We start from the raw sequence: 17599 nt of genomic DNA on the forward strand, positions 1-17599 counted from the left end.
TCGACCATTCTGAACATCCACGTCGCTGGCACTACGCTGCCGGCTGTCCCACAACTCAAAATCTTGTGTGTGACGTTTGATCACGATCTACATTTTGGTGAGCATGCTGCCGCAATTGTACCGAAAATCCAGAGCCGTAATAAAATCCTCAAATCTCTTGCTGGCAGTACTTAGGGAAAGGACAAAGAAACGCTCATTACCACTTACAAAGCAATTGGCCAGCCGACTGCATGCTACGCATCGCCTATATGGTTGCCAAGCCTAAAAACTACTCACTGAAAGAAGCTACAGGCCTGCCAAAATACTGCGCTCTGAAACGCCACGGGCTGTCTTCTTATGTCCCCAGAACACCATCTACATAATGAGGCGAGAATACTCTCCATCAGGGAGAGAAATGAGATGCTAACCAAACAGTTCCTGTTGAATACCCAGAAACCTGGGCATCCCAACAGACATCTGATTGATGAGCCAACACTGCCCAGGGGCTTAGGGAGCCATCTCCGTAAGCATTATGAGGAAATACGGCACCTGAGAACACAACCGTATGAGGAAAAAAACACAAGCAGGTTCTCAGTGAACTCCACAAACACGCGTCGGGCCTCTATGTCAGGAGTTGCCCGGTGAATCCTGTACTCAAAGAACAATACCCTAAACTTGCAGAGAAGGAGCGCACACTCCCTAGTGAAACGTGAGTCACCATAGCTCAACTTCGATCTGGATACTGTAACAGGTTAAACTCTTACCTATCCAGAATCAACCCCGGCATACAAAATGTATGCCCTGCTTGCAATGTGTTCTCACATGACGCCAACCATCTCTTTAATTGTAATGTAGAACCAACGCGTCTAACACCCCTCTCATTTTATGGTCCACCCCTGTTGAAACAGCAAGTTTCCTTGGACGCCCGTTAGAGGATGTTGATGACAATTTGTGATCGGTCGCACCTATTCGATGTGGCGAAGCACTGCTAGAACAACAACAAATCATCGGCGACCTTATTTACAACATGGACGTCCCAAATGTCGACCATTTTGAACATCCACGTCTTAGACTGTCTTACGCCTCAAAATCTTGGGTGTGACGTTCGATCAGGATCTACTTTTTGGTGAGCATGTAGCCGCAATTGTACCGAAAATCCAGAGCCGTAATAAAATCCTCAAATCTCTTGCTGGCCGTACTTGGGGGAAAAGATAAAGAAATGCTCATTACCACTTACAAAGCAATTGGCCAGCCGATTGCATGCTACGCTTCCCCCATATGGTCGCCAAGCCTAAAGACTACTCAATGGAAAAAGCTACAGGCCTGCCAAAATACTGCCCTCAGAACCGCCACGGGTTGTCTTCTTATGTCCCCAGAACACCATCTACATAAAGAGGCGAGGGTACTCCCCATCAGGGAGAGAAATGAAATGCTAACCAAACAGTTCCTGTTGAATACCCAGAAACCTGGGCATCCCAACAGACATCTGATTGATGAGCCAACACCGCCCAGGGGCTCCGTAAGCATTATGAGGAAACACAGCCGTATGAAGCCAAAAAACGCAAGCAGGTTCCCAGTGAACTCCACAAAAACGCGTCGGACCTCTATGTCAGGAATTGCCCGGTGAATCCTGTACTCTAACAACAATACCCTAAACTTGCAGAAGAGGAACGCACACTCCCTAGGGAAACACGAGAACGTTACTCCTATTATATCTATAAATTAGCAAAATCGGATGAAGAACACGCCCATTTAAAACAAAAATTTTTAAAGTCAAATTTTAACAAAAAAATTATTATCTTTACAACTCCAGTAATGATATGTTGCAACAAAATACAAAAATAACAGAAAATTTTATTTTTTTCATTTAATTTGTCTAGGATACTTTTAATGCCATAAGTCGAACAAAAATTTACCAATCCTTTTGAAATTTGGTAGGGGCATACATTCTATGACGATAGATTTCTGTGAAATTGGGCGAAATCGGTTGAAGCCACGCCCAGTTTTTATACACAGTCGACCGTCTGTCCTTCCGCTCGGCCGTTAACACGATAACTTGAGCAACGATGGATATATCTTTGTTGAACTTAGTTCACGTACTTATCTGAACTCACTTTATATTGGCATTAAAAATTGGCGAAATCCGACTATAACCACGCCCAATTTTTCGATATCGAAAATTTCGAAAAATGCCATAATTCTATACCAAATACGAAAAAAGGGATGAAACATGGTGATTGGATTGGTTTTTTGACGAAAAATATAACTTTAGAAAAAAACTTTGTAAAATGGGTCTAGGTGTCACACACATATTAAATAGAAGAAAATGAAAAAGTTCTGCAGGGCGAAATCAAAAACCTTTGGAATCTTGGCAGGAATACTGTTCGTGGTATTACATATATAAATAAATTAGCGGTACCCGACAGATGATGTTCTGGGTCACCCTGGTCCACATTTTGGTCGATATCTCGAAAACGCTTTCACATATACAACTACCACCACTCCCTATTAAAATTCTTATTAATACCTTTAATTTGACACCCATATTGTACAAACAAATTCTAGAGTAACCCCTGGTCCACCTTTATATCGATATCTCGAAAAAGCGTCCACCCATAGAACTAAGGCCCACTCCCTTTTAAAATACTCATTAACACCTTTCGTATGATACCCATATTGTACAAACGCATTCTAGAGTCACCCCTAGTCCACCTTTATGGCGATATCTCGAAAAGGCGTCCACCTATAGAACTAAGGCCCACTCCCTTTTAAAACCCTCATTAATACCTTTAATTTGATACCCGTATCGTACAAACACATTCTAGAGTCACCCCTGGTCGACCTTTATGGCGATATCTCGAAAAGGCGTCCACGTATAGAACTAAGGCCCACTCCCTTTTAAAATACTCATTAACACCTTTCGTATGATACCCATATTGTACAAACGCATTCTAGAGTCACCCCTAGTCCACCTTTATGGCGATATCTCGAAAAGGCGTCCACCTATAGAACTAAGGCCCACTCCCTTTTAAAACCCTCATTAATACCTTTAATTTGATACCCGTATCGTACAAACAAATTCTAGAGTCACCCCTGGTCCACCTTTATGGCGATAACTCGAAAAGGCGTCCACCTATAGAACTAAGGCCCACTCCCTTTTAAAACCCTCATTAATACCTTTAATTTGATACCCGTATCGTACAAACACATTCTAGAGTCACCCCTGGTCGACCTTTATGGCGATATCTCGAAAAGGCGTCCACGTATAGAACTAAGGCCCACTCCCTTTTAAAATACTCATTAACACCTTTCGTATGATACCCATATTGTACAAACGCATTCTAGAGTCACCCCTAGTCCACCTTTATGGCGATATCTCGAAAAGGCGTCCACCTATAGAACTAAGGCCCACTCCCTTTTAAAACCCTCATTAATACCTTTAATTTGATACCCGTATCGTACAAACAAATTCTAGAGTCACCCCTGGTCCACCTTTATGGCGATAACTCGAAAAGGCGTCCACCTATAGAACTAAGGCCCACTCCCTTTTAAAATACTCATTAACACCTTTCATTTGATTCCCATATTGTACAAACACATTCTAGAGTCACCCCTGGTCCACCTTTATGGCGATATCTCGAAAAGGCGTCCACCTGTAGAACTAAGGCCCACTCCCTTTTAAAATACTCTTTAATACCTTCCATTTGATGCCCATGTCATACAAACACATTCCAGGGTTACCCTAGGTTCATTTTCCTACATGGTGATTTTCCCTTATTTTGTCTCCAAAGCTCCCAGCTGAGTATGTAATGTTCGGTTACACCCGAACTTAGCCTTCCTTACTTGTTACTTCCTTTAATTGTTTTATTATGATACCAAACTTTTTAATTAAAACCTTACGATTTCTTCTCGAACACAAGCGAGATTTTCGAGACCCGAGAAATCGAGAACTCGACTTCTCGCGAGATTCTCGTGTCTCGAAGTACTCGTAAATCTCGCGAGCTTCCCGACATTCTTACTTAATCGCTGTATGGGCAGTATTTATACAGTTGGTTTTTTTTACTTGTGACTGTTTTGTTGATTATATTGCTTCAATGACATTTAACTCAAAACTTTTTTGTTATGCATATAATTTTGTTCGCAATATTTTATTTTTCAACCAGACATCAAGAACACGGTTTCTCGCGAGATTCTCGAATCTCGAATTACTCGTAATACTCGCGATCTTCTCGACTTTCAAATCAGTCGCTGCATTGGCTATATTCTATATATTTCGGGGTATTTTACTTGTGGTTTTGCGGACATTTTGGCTTGTGCTCCAGAAGAAATGGTAAGCTCTATATAAAACAGCCAATGAATCGATTAAGTTGAATGTCGAGAAGCTCGCGAGCCTTGCGAGTATTCGAGATTCGAGAATCTCTCGAGCCTTAGGAGTAACTCGAGATTCGAGAATCTTGCGAGAAATCTCATCTCGAACATGTTCGAGAAATCGTAAGCTCTATTTTAAATATAAGATGGTGCATTGTAGAGTTCTAAAACTTTGTGGAAATTGTAGGACGATGTAAGAGGAATTCATCCTACCTTTTGCTATGCTGTCCGCCTCAACATAGCTGATTTTTTAAGGCTGTATAACTCTGTAATTTATTTTGCCTTTGGAAAAATTACCTATTTGGAAATAAGCTGGCTGAAAAATATTGGCATAATATGAACTCCTTCAATCAATATTGACTACCATTTTGTAATGAGGTCATCCATAGCTTCGCACCTGGTGTGGCATTATGTCGTTTAACGAACTTTTTATAACTCTTGTTGCATAACCGTCATTTTGGGTGCGGCCGTACTGATCACGCCAAACTAAAAACCATGATTTTACTTGATTGGGCAATGTTTTAATAGCGATCCCCTTTAAGTTGCTTATATGTGCGGGGAAGCATTCTCTAAGCAATGATTTGCGTTTCAAATGAAACTGGAAAATAACTGAAAGTGTAAAATTATCCATCGCCAAGGAAATCTCTTTAAATCGCAATTACATCAATTAATCTTTTTCGTGAAAAATATTCAAAAACTGAACGTTGTTGCCATTTATGCTCCCGTTGTACTTTTGGCGTTACTTTGGTGTACACTCGTAAAAACTTGTGTTCATGTTTTATTCTGAAACTAAAATCGGAATTTCTCGATCATTAGTATGATTATTTCGGGATAAAATCGGCGCTATTTTGAGATCGCTATGGCATTATCCAGGATCATTCTGGAGCCATTTCGATCTATTTAAGGGATTATTTTAACGACTATTTCGGGATAAATTTGGTACTATTTTGGAATTATTTAGAATACGAAAAATTATCGGGCTGTTATTATCCGATTTATATCGGCAGGTTTTTGATGTTTCATCGACTAACTATAGGCAACTGTTCTTAAAGAGTTGTCGGAATATTATCGGAGAATCATTATCGTGTTATCGGTTTATTAACGATAGGTGATCGATTTGCTATCGCAAATATGTCGATTTTTTACCGATATGTTATCGAAAAAATATCGATTTGCTATAAAAAAAAAATTATATTCTTTCGATTGTGAGCCGATATTTTTTCGAATATAAATGGATAACAAATCGCTAGCTTTTCGAAAACAAGCGGTTAATTAGTCGATAACAATTATCTTTTAACTGTTTTCGTTCGGCGAGTGCAAACTTTTTCTCTTTGCCGCCCTTTTTTTAATTTAAAAAAATTTTATTTTGCGCCAATTTAACGGTCTATGTGATTTTTCGAAAAAATGGGCGTTGTTACCGTTAAATTTCGCCCATTTTTAATAGCAATCTATTCTGGATCCAGATAAGTCAGTGTATCACATTTCGTAAAGCTATCTCAATTTTACTCAAGTTATCGTGTTAACGGATAGACGGACATGGCCTAATCAAATTCTATTTCGTTGATATTATAAACAACCGTTATACATACAATTCTAATAACCTTGTGTACAAGTACACGCTGGGTATATTGAAGGATACTTACCTTCAAATGAAAACACTTATCTATGCATAAATAAATTAACGCAGTATTTGAATTTTTATTTAATATTATTCCATTGAAATGCATGCATTTTCCAATGATATTTTTATTTTCTTAATTTTATTTTTATGTATTTACGCCTTGTTTTTTGGTTTTTTTTACATATTTATGCTTAGGTATATGTTGTGAAAATGCTTTTATGGCCAAATAAATACATACACACTCGCATTCTACTATATGCATTTAATATATATTTTTTCAATTGTTTTTGTTTTTCGATATTAGAAATCAATAGTACAAATGTTTTAACTCTTATTTATTTTATAGTTTTTTTTTTCAATTTTACGCATCAAATGTTTGATTGTTTGAATTTGTTTCTTCATTTAGATTCATCGTTAACAACTTACTTTAAATAAGATTTTATTATATTTTTAAAGTGTCAATAAACCACGATAGCTTGCTGTTAAAAAACGAATTTACGATTGCTTGGGATGTCAATAATGTAATAGTGGGCTAATTCGATTGATTCAAAAAGTTTGGTCATTAAAAATATAATAAAATTATCTTTTTTAATTAGTCGACATTATTTGAGCAGTTTTTGACTTTATTTAACAGAAAGAAGCAATTTTTGAAAAAATTAAAAATTGTCTAAAATATTAAAATTAATACCAAAATAATCGATAAAAAAAAAAAATAAATTTTAAACAATTAAAAATCTATTTTTTTATAATTTATCGATAAATACATTTATAATAGCATTGACATCAATAGCAACTATATTCACGTGCAAAAGTGATTTCTTTTATATATTTGTTATTATTATTATTATTATTTTTTTGTTAAGTCATACCCATGAAAATATTAAAATAAAAACGAACAAAACTAAGTAAACTTTTTGTATATATGTATGCATAGTTTAGGTTTTGCATTCCATTTTCTCATCGTCATAAACAATAATCAAAAGCTCTACATTTTAAGTTAGCTAGATTCATAGATATTAAGCTGGGTCGATTTATTAACCTATGTCGCGCCATCGATTTTTCGATAGGTTTTGGGCTCAGGAAAAAAAGTTGCACTAAGCGCACCCAAAAAAATAATTTTCGAGCCTGCAAAATTTGAGTTTTTTGACTTTTTTTCTTTAATTTTTAATGCTTTTTTCATGACCTACTTAAAAAATTTTCATTTGATTTTAAAATTTTCATGTATACCCCGTCCGACTCAAAATTATCCGCTAAAAACTTTGGCGATAACAGTTTTTTGAAAAAAAAAAATATTTTTTGGGTTTTGAGGAGTGTTTTGGTGAAAAAATGTATTTTTTCGCAATTTTTTTTAAGGGTTTCTTCAGAAACGTGCAAAAGTGTTGCCGATGAAAACGAATATCTCATAGTTCCTATCCCACTTAAAAGTATGCGATAAAAATCGATTTTTTTAATTTTCAAGGCTCCAAATAATTTTGTATGTATATGTTCCCGTTAGACCCACCAATAAGTATACCAAAATGATCAGGGGACGAGCTAAGTTGATTTAGCCATGTCCGTCTGTCCGTTTATTGTATACCCTACATGAAAATTTTAAAATCAAATGAAAATTTTTTAAGTAGGTCATGAAAAAAGCCTTAAAAATCAAAGAAAAAAAGTCAAAAAACTCAAATTTTGCAGGCTCGAAAATTATTTTTTTGGGTATGCTTAGTGTAACTTTTTTTCCTGAGCCCAAAACCTATCGAAAAATCGATGGCGCGATATGGGTTAACTTTCGTCCATGCAAATCAACCCAGCTTAATAGATATTGCTGCTTGTCATACAAATTTTGGTGGAAAATCCTTCAAACTTGTGCTGTTCATTTCAAATGAACTTTATTTTTAATTTTGTTCCATATAGCAAATATGTATATGTACAGCTTTACACGGAAAAATAGCGATGTGAGTGACATATTAACAACTTTTGTCATTTTATTTTTATTAAGTATGTATAGATTTTCAAAGGTTTAACTATTTTTAAAAATAAAAAAATAGATATTATTGAAAATTATAGAAACAATTTGAAGATTTGTGTAAAGAAAAAATTTTAAAGTTCTAAAAACTAGCAAAAAAAAAAAATATTGAAAATTGTTCAAAAAATTTCAAGGTGTAAACAATTGTTTGAAAGTTATTATATCTAAAAAAAAAAAAAAAATATATTAAATTTTGTTTTGTTTTTGAAAATATTTTTTCTCTCTAAACGTGGTGTGCCTGAACACTCTTGAAAAGTTTCTTCCACTGTAAGTTTTTAAAAATGCTACATATATCTGTACATTTGTTTTCATAATGCAAAACAAAAAATTTAAATCATGTGACGGCCTAGATTTTTATATAATTTTCATATGGGGTATACCAAAGTGACAGTGCGGACATTTTGTTTCGACTGAATTTTAACTAATTCATCTTTTAATAGTAGTCTAAGAAGTTTTGAAATTTTATCGCTTAAAACTGAATATTTGTTTTAAACAATACAAATGAAATATAAAACTTATGTACGTGTGTAAATTGCAGGAACAAATTACACTTTGGCAAATTACAAGTGACGGTTGGAACTACGAAATATTCGGTCTATATTAGTGAATGACATCGCTCCCCAATTTCAATAAAAATATTTTCAAAATTTGCTCTACCATTTGTTTTAACGCAAACTAAGATCGTAAGCAGTGGCAATTATTTTAAAATTTTGTCAACTAAACTCAAGGCGAATTCAGTACCAGGTGTTGTTTACCCAACAGCTGATTGCTTCTTCTTGATTATTTTTCATACAGCGCCTTGTACTTTAATATGTCAGTTAATCGAAATCAATTAAAATTTTCTTGTGACTTGAATTCGCTTTGCCACCACCTGGTATGGATTCGCCTAGACTAAACTCTTATTTTTTTATTTTCGAAGTTTTAAGAATACACTTCTATAAATTTTGTAACTGAAACACTCTAAAATAATCTCGAAAACAATCTCGAAAAATTTCAAAAAAATTCTAGAAAATAATACGGACCTTTTTTTTGGAAGTATCTGCATTTTTTTGTATCAACTTTAAAGCCACGAGAGTAATGTGCTGGAGCTAAGTCCGGCCAGTTAGACCATTATGATGACGTAGAAATCGCGGAAAGCGTTTTTGAAGACACTAGGGCTGATTACATTCAACACAATGTCTACAGACCGTTCTAGTTCAAAATCAAAAAGGACGCCACTGGCGACAACGGCATTCGTGATTGATTGTCGTGCTGCCCTGTCCCGCCAAAGTGAACGACCTTCATAAGAACATGAGTAAAACTAATTTTACAGATGTCGCTTTGTAGCTGCCGTCGTGAATGTAGCTAGGCCTACTCTTTCACGAAAATTTCTGCATTCATGGTTCCAATCATAAAGAACGGCAGGCCAAATCAGAACCTTTCTACCAAATTTTTCTATCTGCAAAGTATTTTCTGAATAAGAATGTCCTCTCCAGACTGTAAGCAGTAGAACTGGGTACCAGATAACGTTCTCAGGCCTATTTTCAAATACGTTTAGTTGTTCATAATCACACAAAAATGTTTTGTTTGCCAATTTTTTCTCATAGAGCTTACATGCAAGGGAAATGCTTTTTCACGTCTGTTTTTACTTCGGTTTCGACCTTTTTCCTTTTTGAATGTTTCATTAGCATTTCTTTGCTTGATTCGTGTGACTTGCACGGGTGTGGTTTTAGTTTGTTTGGCAGGATCTCTTGTTGACATGGATCGGCTATTCTTAGTTGGGGATAGAAAATCCCTTAGGGCAGCTATTTCTTCGCTTGTCCTTCCTTTACTTAGCCAACTGCCTTGAAGCACGAAACCGTGATTCGGGCAAAGTCATAGAATAAACCTGTGAGTTTCGCGGGTTTTTTGTAAGTAATATTGGGATTATTCCTCCAAATATACACAATTGTTTATGTATGTAGCTCTTTGTTCGTAATCATTTTTGTCATTGTTAGAGGCTTGACTTCAGAAAGTAATATATTTTTATAAATTATTTGAAACACCAAGAAAGCAGTCCTCATGGACCGGCCAGTTCAACCTAACCTAACCATGAAACACCATACTACGTCATTATTAAAAAAACTTATAGGGTGTTATAATCTTGCAGATCTTTCTGTACCAGTCCTTATAAAGTAGTTTTGAAAAAAAAGCCAAAACTTGTCATTGTACCATACTCCTATTTTTCTGCGCTGCTGTACGTACATACATATTTATGTTAACAAAATTAATAATTCTAGTATATATATAATCGTCGAAAAAATGTTACCGAAAAAGTTTTTTTTTTTATCCTTGTATTTTTTAATTAAATACCAACTTTCGTGTTTTCTCAATATAACAATCTCTTAATGGCCTGCATTGCTGAAACTTTTTTTTTTACTTTTTATTTCTTATTACAAATACACTAATAAATAAACTGTTTATTTTTTATATATATTTTCTTCATGATTGATTTGCCTCAATAAGCTCTGGCTCACTGTTGTGATTCTTATAGTTTTATGGTTTAGCTATTTAAGCTTTTACATATAAATTTAATATACATATGTATTAAATACTCACTATGTATTTGTTGTATGGACACTGTTGCTGTTTTACGAGTTGGCATAGCCTCTCACACATTAGCGCTACTTTTTGTTCAAATTAAAAGACAAAAAAAAATATGCAAAATCAATTTTTTTCCTACTCATACTCTTTAATTTTGTTTAAAACCTAAAAAAACTGTGCTTATTCGTATGTATGTATATATGTATAAGTTTGTATGTATTAAGTTGTGATTTTGCATATATTTGTGTTGTTGGTGTGCGTGAGCACATACAAATATGTAAAACTTAAACATTCACAGCAGATTTCACATGTTATTTATTTTTTGTGCTTAAATTTAATAATATTTATGCATTTACACATACATACATATGTGTAATCAAGTGTGCATTAGGGTGTTTCATTTTCGAGAAATAATTTTTTCCTTCCTTCTGTTTGAAAATCTAAACTAAATCAGCTTTAAATCAATAGTGAATATATTAAGGAAAAACTATGCTTTGCAAAAAAAAAAAAAAAATGTCTGCTCATTTTAAGTTTGATTTCGCATATCGACGGCTAAATGGATGACCACACTAACTTCGGCTGCTGTTCGAAAACGCCTATTCTTCACAAACTTTAAAGTAGCATCCTATTTTGAATTCTTTTCAAAAACGCATTCTTTTTTTTTCAATATATTGTAAATGACATTCTATTAACACGCTTATGTTCGCTTTACTTGTATGTTTGTTTGTATGCAACTCCCTTTTTTATAGCAAATATTAAAACCAGCGTGGTGTGATGGTAGAATGCCCAATTCCCGGGCAAAGCAAAATCAAAAATTTAGAAAGAAGTTTTTTCAATTAGAAAAAAAAAGTTTCTCTAAGCTTATTCGCTCTCCGGCAGCGATTTGGCCAACACTCCAAGTGTATTTCTGCCATGAAAAGCTTCTCAGTGAAAACTCATCCGTCTTGCAGATGCCGTCGGCGTAAAACATGTAGGCCCCGTCCCTGTAAATTGTATGAAATATTAAAAAAGAGCACGACACAAATTGGAAGAGAAGCTCTGCTTATAATCTCTTCGGAGGTTATGGCGCCTTGTATTTTTTTTTTTTATAAAAGCAAATGTTACGTATACGTACCGGTACGCGTATTTTCGTTGGTACGGATATGTTTGTGTGTAATTGGTTGGTTTTTAATAAAGCAGCGTGACCATTTTAATATCAAGTCGATTCTCAGCTGAGATACACTCAAAAAAAAACTTTGTCAGACTTTGAAAATAGTAGTGATTTGTGCGTTAGAAATTTGTTTCTTAATGTTCACTGTTCCAATAATTATAATTAATATATTTCCATGTTTAAAAAAAGTTCATTGTTTCGAACAAAACTTTCTATGGCGAAAATATATTCCCAATTTGGAAAAAAAATTATTCTGAGTTACAAATTTTCGCACCGGCATCCGAAAAAATGTAATTTTTTACTTAATCGAAGATACTCAATCAAAAACTCCTAGTCTATTGCTAGATTATGATGTGTACCAGACCTTTTTACAATACATTTAGTCTATTTGTCTACCCGTAGTTCTGAAATATAAATTTCGATAACTAGTTCTTGATGCAGTGTAATTGTTAATATATCTTTGAAGAAAATTCATTCAATTAAACAAAATTTTCGAAAAAGTTTCTTTATAGGGTTTTTAAAAAGTGTATTCCAATAAATTTTGGTCTAACACAGTAAAGTGGTTTCTCAAGATTCGATCTATTTATAACACGCTTATATTAGCTTCATTTGTATGTATGCTTGTTTGTAACTCTCTAGGCTAGACGCGCAAAGGAGAGTTAGAACCATCTAGCGGCAATTATTGAAGACTCGCGGCAGTGGTTAAATAACTCGCTACAAGACGAGTTGTCCTTAATAGCGGAGACACGAACCTCTGTGCTACGTTGCTATCAACATCACATATCTAAATTTACAAACTTTATGTGTAAGGGTATCTTAAATATAGAGACTTCAGATTTTTAGTTTTTTTACATTAAAATTTATTTTACTATAAAACTACATACTCAAGAAGTTTCTGAAAATTCTAAGTAAAAATTTTGAAAATTTTCGAATTTTTGCGAAAAGGTTTTTGAAATTGGTTTTCATAATTTCTGTTATTCAATTCATTAAAACTGCTTAAGAAGTTTCTGAAAAGTCTGAGTAACAATTTCGAAAATTTTCTAAAACGTTTTGAAAATTGGTTTTCATAGTTTTCGTTAGTCAATTCATTAAAAGTAACCAACATATACCTGTTGGTATGCTAGCTCGAGGTCAGTAAAACATAGGCTTTAAATTTTTTCCCCAATATATTTCGATAACCGCCTTCAGCGGTAAATTCATTCCCACGTCTGTATGCTTCGACGTGGAGTTTTGCACTAACCAAAATATGTGTACAAAAGAAACTTATAAAACTAGCTATAGAATGTCTTTGTCAAAAATTTATTTAAAAGAATATGAAAAAAAATAGTTATTCAGCTTTTTATTTTTTTTCAATAGTCAGATTTTAATATTTCTATCTATGGAGAAAAAATTATTAAATGTAAGACACCCTAATGTGCATACGCGCATACATATGCAGATACATGGATTTAATAAATAATAAACGTTTTCCTTTTGTCCATTTTTTGTTCGTGCTGTTTCTATTAATATTGTTGTAGTTTGTTGTTGTTGTTTTTGATATGCTGCACTGACAAATTTTTGTTGTATTTGATTTTTAACTTTAATGCCTTAATAGGTAATATGTCAGTGTGTGTCTGTATGTATAGTATGATTGATTTCCTAATTATTTAGTAGTTGCTTTATTTTGTTGTTATCGCTGCCCGCTGCTCCTGCAGCGCGTGTTGCTTTTGTATTTTATTTATTATATTTATTAGTTTTATCTATTCGTACTAAATGGCATGTGCCGCATTTTGTAGTTTTTAGTTAAATTTTAATGGTTGTTGTTTCATTTTGTGTTATTTTCTTTGAATTTACTGCTTTTTAATATTAAAAGTGTGTGTGTGTGTTTGTGCATGTATGTGTTTTTGTGCATGTGTGCGCGCTCGTTTTTCACTATACTCAGACTTTTTATCGTGTATCGCTAATGTTGTTTTTAGTGCCAAATATTTTAATTAGCTGCGTTTCATAGTCATCGATATTGCGTTTCATGATCTCCATGCAGGGACCCAGTAAACGTTCGAATGCTCGCACCTCCAAAACTATTAAATGTAGAAAATTCGAAAAGAAAATTTATAAAATTATTTTGAAAAAGTTTTAATAAGGTATTTTTTAATTTGTTTTTTTTTGTTGTTTTAGATATCGATTAGATACATTATGTAAAACTATAATTTTGCATGCCTTTAACTTAATCTTAAGCGGATTATAAAGTCGGTTAAGGAACAAGGAACACTATTTAAAAAATAAGAAAGAGTGTTAGTTACAGACATATATTCATACATACATAAATGCAGTCATATATATACATATTTGCTATATGCTCACGTGCAGGTATGTACATTAACCTGGGTCGATTTGTATGGACGAAAGTTAACCGATATCGCGCTATCGATTTTTCGATAGGATTTGGGCTCAGGAATTATTTTTTTCGGTTAATAAATCGACCCAGTCTAATGTTTATACATATTCATTTACATAAAAAACGTATACAGTTGCGAACACAAAAACAGTAGAGGCAAATTTTTAATACAAAAAAGAAAAATTTAAAATTTTGTAACCGCAACTTTTCAAATTTCGATTTGATGATTTAAAGTTTTCAAAGTTTTTTTGAGTATGTAGTTTTGTAGCCCCATCAATTTTAGTCGAACAAAGTTCACGTTACAGATCCCTTAATTTCGCATTGATTTTTGACCATTTTTTATTCGAAGAGTGCTACAGATTTCTTGCCATATAAAAAACAAGGGTACGCACCCTTCGCAAAAAAAAAAATGACAAAAATTAATGCGAAAGGCAGACTTAAATCTTACACTTTGTTTGACTAAAATTGACGGAGCTACAAGACTGCATTCTCAAAAAACTTCCGACGTCCAATTATGTAAATAGTCAGAAATATTCGTAAATTTAACCCGAATTTTCGAATTTTTTCTAAAATATTTTTAAGAATGATTGACATAGTTTCAGTTAAAAGATTCATCGAATTTTGGTTTTGGCTAGTGCTATTTTCCTGTTCGCTGCTGTAAGTACGTAAATACATACATATCTACAAAGACATTAACAGCATAATAAATTTGTATTTATGTTTAAAAATATATTATATTGAAACAAGATCCCTATGAGCGCGAAATGCAAGTGCAACATTTTCAAGGAAAATAGTTGCAATTTCAAATGTTATTGTGACCTGGAATCATGAAATCGCCCTATTGCGCGAAAATACCGTTGTTCACTTTTTGAGTGATTCTTATAGGAAACTTAACGCTCTTTCCAATGGAACAAACCGAAGTTTTCTATCTTTCTTAGTTTTCGCAAATCGCATTTAAACCCAAATCGGACCACATATACAATTTTTTTTTAAATATTTCGATACATGCGCCACCTATCGGAGTTTTTTCTTCTTATTGCATTGTCATCGGGTTCTGAACAATATTCCAAGTTTGATGCTTGTAGCTTATCGGGAAGTTACTTAAATTTTAATTACAAAATTCGTTCACAACGGCCGGCCGCTACACAGAGTCAAGCTAATCAAAAACTTTAAACGCGTTTTTCTCGAAAACTTGTTTTCGCGGGTCGTTTCATGATTCCAGTTCACATATGTTGTTTTGTAATGAAAAGAAGTTCGAGGCGAAAAGGCATAGCGAATATGGCAGAAAAACTTGTGTTTAGCGTTTTCAGAACCAATTACCTCGAAAACTAAAATTAATTTAAAAATTGTGACACCGTATTCAGATTGATCCTTGGAAAAGTATTGGACCCTTTCAGGGTTTAAAATTTGTCGATCTGTGTACTGAATGTTAGTTGTTGGGGCGGACTGGAAAAGGCCCAGTTTAATGCAGTGAGCAATTTGTATTTTATTGAATGTTTCAAGAAATGTTAAACCTTAGCCGCAGTAGAGTGGAAAACCTTTTCGATTTTAACGGTAAATGCACTTAATAATTATCATACCTTTCCTGGCTAAAACAAAACTGGTTCACATGTTAGAAGTATTAGTAAATATTTTGTAGAAGATTAGTGAAAGTAAAAAAATACTGAAAGAAAAAACTGGTAAAATCAACCAAATAACGTGTCAATTCAACCGATATTTCTGTAAATTTTTATCCATCGCAAATATGTCACAGTTGAATTAACTTCGCACAAATTGTTGATTCTGAATTGATCGTTTTAAACAGAGCTGCTCAGCCCCTATACACTTACAGCATTTTTTTTTGCCCTGAAGAATAGGCACAGATACTAATTCACACTTTGAATATAAACTTTTTATAGCACTTCCATATGCCCTCACATACATATTGTTACGAATATTAGCAAAACTAAGGGGTACTGCCATCTCTAAGCCGATGCTAAGCAGCGCCTTGTATGCGCATCCATAAATCAATCATTATGTATCTACATAAACGAATCAATAATTATGTCTACACATATGTACGTACACGCAGCGGAGAAGAGATGCACAAACACATGCAGATATCTTATCTGAGATGCTCCCGAAAGTATGCAATTGTAATTGTGGAAGTGTCGCTCACAAATGCGCGCGCATATGAGAAGCTAAGTAAATTCTGGAAGCGCCTAGAAGATGCAACGAGGAAATCACAGAGTATAAAAGCACCAAAGGTAGAGGCGCTACAATCAGTTTTGATTAAGACGCTATCTGGCGAGCAATAGCAGTATTATTTATTGTGAAGTACTTTAATAAAGGCCATTTTTCCATTATTCAATATTGGAGTTATTTATTCAACAGTTTAGTGATTCGAACGTTAGCAGAAGATTGCAAATAAGGGGAATTGCAGTAAATTCCTAACAATATAAATTCGATTCATATGAATATGCCTGAATTTCATATGAAAATGCAAAGAAAAAGCACTTCCATATGGAGCCAAGACACTTCGGTATGATATTCAAATTTACACTAACAAATTGGCTAGAAAAAATGTTTCAGAAATATTGTAGCACTGAGAAAAATTTGAATTCAAAACTTATTCTTTAAGGGGACCATCAAAATTCTTTAAACATTTAAAATATTTTTTTTTTTTTAATTCAGAAAAGTTTCAGTGTACATATAATTTTGTAAATGTATTCAATATAAACATTTTTGAACAGCCCTGGTTTTAAAAGTAAAAAAAAATCATCAAGGTAAGCCACTGTTTAAAAAATACTAATGAGAAACAATTTCTAAATATTTTCATGTTGCTTTTTCCAGGCGTTAATCCCCGTTTTTTCGGTGTAGTACCCGCAGCAAGCCATCTGCAGTGTTAATTTACAATTACTAATGTCACCATAAAAACACCAGTAAGAACTATTAAAATATAACAGTGGCTGTTAACATTAGACAGATTACTGTTTTAACGGAAAAATCAGTTAGATTGATTGAGAATCTGTAATTTTTACAGAACATTGTCACCTTGAGATCAAAATTTTTTCTTATATGGTGTAGTGCGATCAGTTTTACTGAACAACTGTAAATTCAATAACAGTCAAACTGATTTGTTGATTTTACTAACATAATTTCTTTCGGTGAAAATAGTATATGTATTAAAAACAAAAGCACATTCATACGTGTTGAATATTCTAAAATAAAAATACCATCACATATATGTATCTGGAATCTAGACATCCAATGAAACCAAATGTTAACGGTTGTTACAAATGAATTTAAACATTCTTTTAAATACCAATAACTTGAGAAATTAGTAAGTACCCTGCACAGTAGCAATTTTCCAACATATCAGCCATACTAGCTAACTTCTAATCAACTAGGACTATGTTAAATGTTAAGATCCTTGGACCAAATGTAAAAATATTTAAAATAGTTTCTGCTTTGGCGCTCTCGAAGATTTTATCCCTTATAATAGAAAAACTGTTTGCTTAGATAAAATCAACAATAAATTACGGAAAAATCAAAGGT

The 17599-nt window shown here is 33.7% G+C and overlaps 1 protein-coding gene across 7 annotated transcripts in view; it reads right to left on the reverse strand.

Annotated features, from left to right (window-relative positions):
* Positions 1–6036: 6036 nt before the first annotated feature.
* Positions 6037–17599, reverse strand: part of Pka-R2 (cAMP-dependent protein kinase type II regulatory subunit) — a 405682-nt gene continuing 394119 nt past the window's right edge. For all 7 annotated transcript variants that reach the window (XM_067775444.1, XM_067775442.1, XM_067775447.1 and 4 more), the window contains one exon: positions 6037–13745. In XM_067775444.1, the coding sequence (XP_067631545.1) occupies positions 13615–13745 (131 nt within the window). In that variant the 3' untranslated portion in view covers positions 6037–13614. The remainder of the gene's footprint in view (positions 13746–17599) is intronic.

The sequence above is a fragment of the Eurosta solidaginis genome, chromosome 3, assembly GCF_040869045.1.
Source record: "Eurosta solidaginis isolate ZX-2024a chromosome 3, ASM4086904v1, whole genome shotgun sequence".
Lineage (NCBI taxonomy): Eukaryota > Metazoa > Arthropoda > Insecta > Diptera > Tephritidae > Eurosta > Eurosta solidaginis.